Genomic DNA, 11,804 nt, shown 5'->3' with positions numbered 1-11,804 from the left:
AGTGTCACTTTGGCCTTATACTTAAGGTCAATGCCATACTGAAAGATGAATCTTCTCCTGAGTCATAGGTTCATATGGTATTTGTGTCCATCCACTGTGCCTTCAACTCTGACAAGATTCCCAGACCCTGCACATGAAAAGTATCCCCATAGCATGATGATGCCACCACCACATTTCACTGTAAGTATGGTGTTTCTTGAGGCACAGGCAGAGTTAGTTTTATACCACACATACCTCTTTGAAGTCTGGCCAAAAAGTTCTGTTTGGGTCTCATCTGACCATAAAACCTTCTCCCTTTATCTTTCTCATGCTTTTTAGCAAATGCCACATATGATCAGGCAGAAACAAAGCAGAACAGGGTGCTACTCAATTCTAGGGCCAGTCCTTTCATGCAAACCCCAAACATAAGGTTCCCAAACAGAACTAACAATGTACATTCCTGGTGTGTGAATGGACAACAGAGTACCTGCTGAAAAACCGAGACACCAGGTTGGAATTCAAAAACAAGGAATGGCTTCTTTCTTGCTATCCTCCCATCTTGGCCTGTTTCATAGAGAGCTCTGGAAATTTTGGACCAAGGTACTTTCACTCCAGCTTTAGGTAAAGAGCATTGCAGACTTCTGAGAGTCACAGTTGCATTTTTAGTAGCCTCCCTCACCAGTCAACATCATGCTCTGATGTTTAGTTTTGAGGGGCGGCCTGTTCTAGTAAGTCTGGGTGCTGTGATAAACCTTCCACTTTCTGATGATGGAACCAACAGTGTTTAATGAGTCATTCAAATTCTTCGATATTTTTTGTAGCCATTTCCTGCTTTGTGCATTTTAATGACTGTTTCTCACATCAGCAGAATGTTCCTTTTTCTTCATTTTTGCAGGGATTATCCAACAAAGACTATGGCCCACACAAAGGGGGTTTCTTATATCCAGACAGATATAAAAGGACTCACAAATAGAAAGTAATTATGTTTAATTATGGTCAAATGACTGTCACATGTGTTATTTGTCATTAACTTGTCATTTGTGTAAACCTGGAGCTTCCAAAGCACTGAGGTTTAAATGCTTGTGCAAACACAAACTTCTGAGTGTTTCTTCTTCAGTTAACTATCTACAGAAAACAGTTTATTTTGACTTTGGAAATGTATTGTTACAGAAGAAGAGTTAAAAAAAATACAGAATGGATAAATAAGTGTACAAATATTTTATCATGCAGAAAATGATGATGACTTTCATGGGGATTGAATACTTTTTCACATCATTGTATGTTGTATTGGTTAACTTAAAACATACAATTTTACTATGAGTAACAAAGCTCAATTTTCTTATGACAATGCGATAAATCAAGGCTTACAGCATAATCAGAAAATGCAAAGATCAAATAGGTTGCATGTTCTGATGTCATTAATTAATGTACAATAAGTTTAAGCTAATAGTTATTTAATTACAAAAACGCTTTCATTTTCATGATTCCCTTTGCAAGCAGTAAGATCACCTCACACATATAGTCTGATTTTATACGTTTTATATTTCCTGATGCTGACTATATGTCATCTACCCATTTCCAAACTCTGAAAGTATATTTATTTAGTACAAAGTGAATAACATTGCTTTTTTTCCAGTCTAAATACTGAATTAATTTGAAGCTGTGTACTAGCTATTCTAACTTGACAAATCCTTTATGGCTCTAATTTTCAAACTGCTTTACTGTATCTGATGGAACAGGTGGCAATTATGGCCAATTAAATCTACAGAATAAGTCACTAGGAAGTGATGAGAGTTCGGTGTTCGCTCTCAGTTCTAGAAGGGAAAATTGACAGCTGAAGTGACCAATGAAATCCACAGACTAAGGCTGCTGATGGTGAAATAATGGCTGCAGGTACTGACAGCTGTGCACAAATTTGTCTTCTTCTCCAACTTAAAATTAAAGGCTCATGGCTTTAAAAATACTGACAACTACACACTGGCATGTATATTATGCACAAGTGTGGTGAAAATCAAAATTACAAACTCTAGTTTAGTTTTAATTTTGATATTTTGGTTTTCTCAGTCCTAGTTTTCATATTTTTTTCATTTTTTATTTTAAATTTAGTTAACAAAATGACTACTTTTCATTTACGATATGTTTTGGTATATAGTTTTCATCATTGAAAGAAAAAAAACCATAGCTTAATAGTAACTTCTAAATAATTGAAAGCAAATTAAAAAGTACTCACTTGCAAGTTCTAAACTCCTAGAGATGACATCTGGCCCCATGTCACCACTAATCTGGGTGGGTGGAAGAGAAAAAATAAATATAAGATCTAAACCAATTACAAGTTTTGTTTAACAGAAAGACAATCTATATCAATCACTTTAGCTAAAAATGAATTGCTTTTTTACACAGTAGAAGGCTTAGGAAACAATTATTTTAGCCCTAAAGATATGTACAGAAAGAGTTTACAATGACATTTATGTTAGCAATTAAATGCCTATCTGGATAAACATATCACAAGTAATATTAACTTATTACAAATTATTCAAATCTACTTAAACAGAAAGCAAGTTAATTTTACTAGAATATTTTTATGTTCAGCCTTAAATGTGTTTGCATCAAAATACAGTAGATTGCTTAGCTCTCAAGATAACCCCATATTAAATGTTGTTATAATAATCGCAATACTACAGGTATGGTTTTCAGCATCATGATTAAAATGCATTTTCCAAATAGTTTGAATTGTATGCAACATGAAATGGCAAACCATAAAGCAAATTGATGAGACTGCACAATATGACACATTACATAAGGATGGAAACAAAAAACTTCAAAATAGCAATAATCTTATAGCTGAAAGGTGCTATCATAATATGTGAAAAATGCGCTCTCTTTAAAAAAATTTCTAATTTTACTGGTAAATGAATCGGGTTACAAAAGTGCTGCAAATCAGCAATGCTACAAAAAAAGAAAAATATACATATTTAAAGAATATCATTTGTGTATTTCTACATCAACACAAGAAGAATGCACACTCAGAGCTGAGCTTGAAGAAAATAAATGCACATACTAGTAGCTCAAAACCAAGATCAGGTTATAAAAAAAAAAAAAAAAAAAAAAGCACCACCATCTTGCCTAGAGATGATATTGCTGTAAAGATGAGCAAGAAGAAAAATATAGGTCAATTTCACTTGTTACTTAAAAATCTGAAACCTAACAGGTTGATTGTAAATAAACCTGCAAAGCTTGTCAAAAAGGAATCAAGGTTCTACAAAGGTTAGTTTGAATACCTCAGAGATCCTGCATTCCAGATTCATATTCTATACCTAGTCTGCGTCTAGGTGGAATTTGCACTTTCTCAATGCATCGGCATGAATTATTTCTCTGTACGCTCCATATTTTCTTCCATTTCCCAAAGATGTGCAAGGTAGGTTAACTAACAAACCTGAACATGCCATGTGTAAAAGTTTGATGTGCCTTAGGCCCCAATTTCCATAACCCTGATGTGAACAAACTTTGCTGAACAACTTGTCTTTGAAGCTTCTACAAATCATTTTTTTCCATAAACACATTTCTGAATTACACATATTATAGTCTAGATACTGAATGTCAGTAGCCTAAACTCCATTTTCACTGGGAAGGCGAAATACACTAAATTGTGGATTTAAAAAAAAAAAAAAAAAAAGTAAATGAAAGCAAAAAAGCTTAAAAATGCCATTATGCCATGTAGAAAAAAAAGTCAAAACAACAAAATGAAATAGAGAGATATGTCAGAATAATGGCAAAATTTTGTTTATCGGGGGTGGGGGAGTTGAAAGTGAAAATTTCAAGAGAGATTGATTCCCAGAGGTGGAGCTTGTTCAGGGTCACCTTATACAATATATCATTACTGACATCAGATATACACTTACCAGTAAAATCATCTCTAAACAACTAAACCCAAATACATACAAAACACATGCACAAGTCTATCTTTCTTCACAGAACACATTTTTCTAATCCCTTTGCAGCCTACCTCTTGACTTGACTGTTTCACTTCCACTTCTTGAATAGTATTATTTATGTAATTTTTCTTTTTCTCTGTTTTATGCTTTAACTCTTGCAGTTCCAATTTACGTTTAGCAATGCTTGCAGCTTTTGATACAAAGGAGCTAGTCATATCCAACTCTCCCTGAATAATAATCAAATATAATGCAGATCAATTAAGTAAAAAGATACAACAAAAGAGAATATGTAGATTGTCAAGAAACCCAGTTGTCCCTGATGTAACAAACACTGAATATCCACAATAAACAGCATTAGACATGTGATACCCTTTGAACCATAGGTATTACTTGAATTACAATTACAGCTTTTGTAAGTTTTAAACAAATGCAGTATTTGTACTAATATAGCTGTGAGAATGGATATTGTCAAAACAGAATAATGTGACAGGGTAAAAATTTTATACTTAACATACCCCATTTCAGTTAGCACAGGATTGCCAAGTCTTTTTATATCTAAATGTTCCACTTGAACCAAAAATGTAAACATTTTTCAGAAAAGAAATTCAGCAAAAACTACTTTGACTCAACTATAAAATTTAAAATAGTCATATAAAAGTATAATGTACACATGTCCAATACTGTACTTTTAAGTCAATATTAGTTGACATACATGAAGGATAAAACATCATAAAATATCATGCATCCCTCAGAAATCACTGAAAAATATTACAAGAAGCTGTTTTACAATACTGTACTGTAAGCACAATTCCAAGAGTTTGCTTCAAACAGAAACATGTTCTACTTGCTTTACACTGAATGACTTTTACTTTATATAGCTCCTTTCAACATTGAAAATGATCCCAAGGTACTTTACAGTACACAGTTACTACTGTGTACAATTTCTTAGCTATATTTTTTATACTCTTGAGTATGCAAGGCTTTTGGACACGGACATTCTCAAAGCTTAAAAGGTAAGTTAAACACATGTGGCAAATACTGTTCAAGGTATCTATTCGCATCTCATGAGGAGGTAAAAATTTTAAAAAAACTGGTAGTTCAAGCAGATCTACAATGCAGGCTGTCTTTTAATACATAGTGCATAATTAATTACTGTACTTCACCTTGCACGTTAACAGGATGATGTTAAACCACATCACACTACCCATAACCACACCTAAAAAGCATGCTTCTCCCTAACTTTAGTTACAATGAAATTGTGGCACTCCTGGAGTAATATTTGCCTAAAAAATGTTAAATAAGTAAAAAATATATACAGCTTAAAAGAGACGTCCTATTTCAACCAAACCTCTGACCAAAATGCTTATCCATTTTGATGGAGTTTGTTTAAAGATTATAAAAGAACTGGAAGGGTTGAGGATAATGGTGAGAATAAGAAAACATTACAGAAGCAAAAGAGGACCATATACAAAAATATGGTGTATGCATGCTAGCATTCTGGACTATAACATACAAATCAAGCAGAGATATAAAAGCAAAATGTAGCTCACCTCTGATTCTTCAATGAATATTTCATCTTTGCTTTCATCATTACATTTACCTTTACCAGTTTCATTCCTACTTTTATCTGAAGATGCAGTTGCATTTTTTACTGATAAATTGTCACATGTTTTACACATATTTTCTTTTTCTTTAATACCTGAATTAAGTTTAAGATTTTGCATTGTTTTATCCTTGGACAAAAAAAAAAAAACAAACAAAAAAAAACTTGTTAGCAATTACAATGACTAAGTATTAAAATAAGCATTACCACAATAAACACTTACAATTTCATTGTTTTCCTTTTCTAATTTTTCCTTCCGTTTTCTTTCTTTCTGCCTCTATAACCAAAACATGTAAATATTAACATTATACTGAAGTCTTTAACAAAATTCAATTATCTGCAAACAATAATGTACCATTTTCTAGTGTTGTTTCATCACTCATTCACGCCTAAATAAATACAGCTAGTTAATCCTTAAATGTAAGTTACAGAAGCTTGAAAAAGTTTGGGCACTCTTGTTTAAAAATTAAAGATGATACATTTCTTTAATACTTTAAGCAAGATTACATTTTTATTTCCATTACTCACGAGTACAAAATACCAAAACAATGAAAAGGGCCTGAAGCAAAGGTTTGGGTACCCAACATGGTCAGTACTTAGTATCACAGCTTGTAAACACCTTTTGTAGCAAGCTGAGAGTCTTTCAATTCTTGCTTGGAGTATTTTCTGAGGCTAAGGATTTGTGCTTATATCCCGAAGGTTGCCGGTTCAAATCCCTGTCAATGCCAAAAAGAAATCCTACTCTGCTGGGCCCTTGAGCAAGGCCCTTAACACTAGAATTACCAGAGTCTACGAAAAAACTTGTAGATCCGGCCCACCTTAAAACCGTTCCCACCTCTCTTTTGTCCTCTAATGTGCCGATTAAGACGAGCAGCAAGCAACCGGCTATTCCATCCCCCAACCGCCTCAGAACGTTCACTAAGTTTTCCCAGCTCATGCCTTGTTTGATTATCTAGGAGTGACTTAAGTGCTGGAGTTTTAGAGTGGAAATAATAGATCGCTATTTGGAACACACACATTTCATGCGCGTTCCGTTTCTACAGTAATCTGTGTAAACACATTTTTAAAACAGAAACGTTTTTCATATTTTAGTAGTAAATGACAAAATGTAGGCATAAACTATATAATGTATGAAGCCTGAAGTCCAAAGATCAAGTAAACACTTTCACAAAAGATTCAAGGAATAGACAACAGCTTCATTGGCATAGCGGTAAGATTTGCTGACTTGTAATCAAGAGTCCCCGGTTCAATCCCCACTCACTCCTATATTTGCCGTTTTTAGTAGTGAGCTGCTCTTTTTGTTAATATTATACAGTACACACATACATTTGGTTTGCATCTGTAACACACGGTGTGCATTTATAGGACTTGTAAAAGTTACCGATTTTTTAACCTTTACTCTCTCTAAATCACAATCACGATACATATACCGCCTTTTTTTTTTATTCAGTTTTATTGACTGTTCCTGCTCATGCTGAATTAGTGTGCACCTTATGGCGTATGATGTCAAAAAAAAAAAAAAAAAAACACAGACGTAGGTATATATGATATTTGGAATTATTCGTTTTATGACATGTATAGTACATTTCGGAAAACTTTGTGGCACGGATGCAACATTATTCATATTATTCATATTCATTCGCATAACATCTTGCGGTTTGTAATCAGTGACTGCGTGTTTTTTTTCCCCGATCTTGCCAGTACCCACATGTTGCTGTATGCTGTTTCTTTTGTATTCCAGGACATGCAGAGGATAGAATAGTACAAACCAGTAAGTTCAGTGCTATATTAAATCATCAGATTCAAATGTTAACCGTTCACACACACGCAAGGATCATCTTTCCTACATTTACAATGTGTGTACCTGTTACAATGTACACGCTTCTCTCTATGCTGTGGTTCCTATTACACACCTGAAAGAAAGACAATAAAGATAATATCGCACTAATACAATATTATTTGAAAACGAACAGCGTCAGATCGAGTGTGGATTTATGTTGCCGCTATTACTGAAAGAATAAAAAGATCAACATGTGCGTTGATTCTGCAGCACTGAATAAGCTCACACACTCTAACATCCCCACCCCCGATCTGACTCTAAGAAACAGCGCAAGTACAGATGCAAACCAAGTGTGATCAAGAGTCCCTGGTTCGATCCCCACTCACTCCTATATTTGTTGTTTTCAGTAGTAAGCTACTCTTTTTGTTAATATCATACAGTACACACATACACTTGGTTTGCGTCTGTACTTGCGCTATTACTTAGAGTCAGATCGGGGGGGGGGTATGTTACAGCGCGTGAGCTTATTCAGTGCAGCAGGATCAACGCACATGTTGATCTTTTTTTTTCTTTCAGTACAAGTGCCTTCCCTGTTTATTTATATATCTAGTGACTTTTCTGCCTATCTGTCTCTCTATTACGCAGTGCTCTGTCTGTCTGTGTGTTACGGATCTTAAAAATAACAGTTAAAAGGACACTTGTTCATGTTAATTGCAGTCTCAATTGTTAAAATATATTTTAAAAGGAGCATCCCACATGAAAATATAACGATTTCATTAACCGAGTACATACCAATTTATAAATTTTAATTCCGTTTGAGTATTAAAAAAAAAAAAAAAAAAACACACACTTTCTCCTCAACAGGGAATCGAACTCAGATCTCCGAGGGACAGTAAGCCTGCAGCGCTCTGAGACAGCATATCTTACTGCTACGCCACGGAAGCTGTTGTATTGTTCTTGAACCTTTTGTGAAAGTGTTTATTTGATGTTTGGACTTCATGCTGCTTCACACATTCTATAGTTTATGCCTAAATTTTGTAACATTTATTACTAAAATATGAAAAAGTTTCTGTTTTAAAAAGTGTTTACACAGATTACTGTAGAAACGGAACACACATGAAATGCGTGTGTTCCAAATAACGATGTATTATTTCCACTCTAAAACTCCACTTCACTCTCAGATAATCAATCAAGGCATGAGCTGGGAGATGCTCGTGCACGTTCTAAGTCGGTGGGGGGATGAAATATCCGGCTGCTTGCTGCTTGTTTTTATCGGCACATTTAGAGGACAAAGGACGCTGGCGGATAGGTGTGAATGGTTTTAAGGTGGGCCGGATCTACAAGTTTTTTCGTAGACTCTAGTAATTCTAGTGTTAACCTTCAATTGCTCCAGGGGCGCTGTACAATGGTTGACCCTGCGCACTGACCCCAAGGGGTATGCGAAAACTAACAAATTCCTAATACAAGAAATTATATAAAGGCGAAATAAAGAACAAAGATTCTTGGGCTGTCTTGCATGCACCGAGCCTCTTTTGATAACTACCAACAGATTTTCAACGATGTTTAGGTCAGGGACTGTGAGGGCCCTGGCAAAACTGTATGCCTCTTAAGGTATTCCACTGTACATTCTGAGGTGTATTTCGGATCATTATCTTGTTGTAGGACCCATCCTCTTTTTAACTATTTTACAGATGGTGTGATGTTTGCTTCTAGAATTTGCTGGTATTTATTTGCATCCATTCTTCCATCTACCAATGATATGTTCCCTGTGCCACTGGTTGCAACACAAGCCCAAAGCATGATTCATCCACCCTCCTGCTTAACACTAGAATCCCTGAAGCCTATGAAAAAACTCGTAATCCCGGGCCACCTTAAATTCCTTCACAACTCTCCGTCAGCATCTTTTGTTTTGCATTTGGTTCGTGATGGAATGCAAGAGTATTATATTCCTGAAAACCTTAAATTTATATAAATTTTCCAAATACACCGTTATATAATATACTAGATATTAATAAAGTCTACATTTCAAGACAGTACAAAGCATGTGTGTCATTTAAATAGAAAGTCTGCCTACTAAATGCATTGGGTGACGTCTGTAATCATCAAATACACAGCCTGTTACATACAAAACATTGTATTACACAATACTCCTGGAGGTTAAACAAGCAGGATTAAACTAATTAAAACTAAAACAGCCACAAGCGGTTAAGGACACGAAGAAAATGGTTAAGCAATAAAATAAAATAAATAAGCAATCTTACCTTTTTCTTTAACTTCCTCTTTTCAGCTTTTTGCTTCACCCTTTCTTCTTCATCAACTAATTCTTTAGCATTTTTTTTCTGCTTCCTAAAATGGCAATACATACTCATAATATATAAAAGCCCAAACATTGAAATACCCCAACTTCACCAAAATGTTTTTTACATCTTCATACTATTCCAGAAGAATTTTGCTCTTTTATTCACATCTTGTAAAATTTGGAACATTTTCAGAATTGTACTGACAAGAACATGTGACATGAAATAATATTGTGGATTTATGTACAATGGGAGTGGGTTAACTGCTTAACTGAGGTGCAGTAAAGCAACAGTTAAAGTCACTCACAGCCACACAGTACAACTGGCAATGCCATCTTACTTGAGCTTTGCCAAAGTTTCCTTCGTGCACTTTACAGCTCATTTTCCACGCAGCTCACCAGCATGTCTCCTTTTTATGTGACAGGCACCTCCACCTTCTTCACTTGCCACCAGCTCCATTTCACTGCATGATTACAGCCAGAGCTTGGTCAGTGTCTCTCTTTTGCCTGTGGCATTCATTTGCATGAGCAGCAAGCCCCTTTTCTCCATGAAATCACTTTTTGGTTCATAGTCGAAAAAAGGACATGGTGCCCAAGAACAGCCCACTTGCTACAACATTTTAACAGACAACTATCAACCACACAAAACACCCCTCAGGTCGACAAGTTTTCTTCTTCTATTACATCACAAAATGTCAATCAAATCAGTCAAAGCATTTTTGAGGTTTTGGGGTATTTCTTTATTTTACCCCTAAACATATATATATATATATATATATATCGAAATACCCTTTCTGAGCAAATAGGTTCTACCATAGACATAATATCTTGCCAAATTTCAGCTTTTCGTCTAAACAGGAAATATTGCTTTTATTGCCGAGTAAGTCAGTCAGTCAACTTTGCATTATATATATGTGGAGTGTTCTCATAAAAGAGTGATACATGCAAGGCTAGTGCTCCAGATATTTGCTAAAAAGTATTTCATTAACAGGTTATTCAAAATCATTTATTAGACACACAATGCACAAGTTAATAACAGCTTAAAAATTTAACTTAGCATGTATATAGACATACTGTATAATCCAAACATCTCTATTTAAAGTATTAATGACTTCAAAAACCAAGAACTAAGTAAATTGAGGTAAGGATGTACCACTGAATCATATCAAAAGCTCTGCATAATACTGACCTCTAAGACACAGAGGGGCACAAAACTCAAAAAGAATTTTGAGAAGACACATTTGGAGCTTGCCAGGAAGTACTGAATAACCTTGGAAGATTTCATGGTCAGATCAGAACAAAGATAGCACTTTCTGGTTTGTATATTGTGTGAAGGACGACCGGCTACAGACTCCGGTCGCCACCCCCAGGCCGCTAGGAGGAGCCCTCCGGACAGCATATTGGTGCCCCGAGTTCCAGCAGGGCCTCATGGACTTTGTAGTGTTGTGACACAACCCTGCTGGATACCTTGGGGGCCGCCAGGAGTCGCTGTAGGGGGGCTAGTGGGCTCTGGCATGCCCTATAACCCGGGAGTACATCTCAGTCACGTGACTGGAAGAAGTGACGTGCTCCTGGGATGAAGAAAAGGACTGTTTGCCCTGACCCGGAAGGAAAATGGACTTGTGGGTTTGGCTTGGAACCACTTCCGGGTCAGGGACTATAAAAGGACTCTGGGTAAGCCCAGACGCTGAGCTGAGCTGGGAGGAAGGTGGGCTAAGTGTCTGGGAGTGGAGGATTGTATTTAAGAGATAGTTTATTGTGTATATGAGTGTGGTGAGGAGAGTGCTCGGTGCACTATTGTATAATAAAAATAATTATTATTATACTTTCACCTGGTCTCAAGAGTGGTACCTGAGGGTGTTAGAGGTGGCTCCACGCCTCTACTGCTACAATTGTAATCTTTTTAGTTAGCCAATAAAAGGTGTCATTTTGCTTGGCTTTTCTCTACATTCATAATGGCTAACATGGTATAACACCCTAGTACTACATATATACAAGACACCGAAATGTACCGCTGCTACATGGAGATTACATCTTGCCTGAAGAAGGGGCCTGAGTTGCCTCGAAAGCTTGCATATTGTAATCTTTTTAGTTAGCAAATAAAAGGTGTCATGGTTCTACACAAATAAATGTCACACAAAACACACTTATTTTGAGTTTCAGCTCTTAATAAAAATTTAAAAAAATGATCACAGAACACAAAATTTCAGTGTA

General features: G+C 35.8%; 1 protein-coding gene across 1 annotated transcript in view; it reads right to left on the bottom strand.

The window, feature by feature from the left end:
* The window catches only part of si:dkey-33c12.4 (uncharacterized protein LOC560112 homolog), a 59,824-nt gene that overhangs the window by 31,251 nt on the left and 16,769 nt on the right, over positions 1–11,804 (bottom strand). Inside the window, exons 5-9 of the mRNA XM_051928364.1 lie at positions 9,556–9,633; positions 5,738–5,791; positions 5,462–5,644; positions 3,983–4,138; positions 2,210–2,261 (exon numbers count right to left, since the gene is read on the bottom strand). Of these exons, the coding sequence (XP_051784324.1) occupies positions 2,210–2,261; positions 3,983–4,138; positions 5,462–5,644; positions 5,738–5,791; positions 9,556–9,633 (523 nt within the window). The remainder of the gene's footprint in view (positions 1–2,209; positions 2,262–3,982; positions 4,139–5,461; positions 5,645–5,737; positions 5,792–9,555; positions 9,634–11,804) is intronic.

The sequence above is a fragment of the Erpetoichthys calabaricus genome, chromosome 5 (genome assembly GCF_900747795.2).
Source record: "Erpetoichthys calabaricus chromosome 5, fErpCal1.3, whole genome shotgun sequence".
Lineage (NCBI taxonomy): Eukaryota > Metazoa > Chordata > Cladistia > Polypteriformes > Polypteridae > Erpetoichthys > Erpetoichthys calabaricus.
The sequence above is the reverse complement of the archived record's forward strand: the minus strand, read 5'-3'. Positions and strand labels throughout refer to the sequence as shown.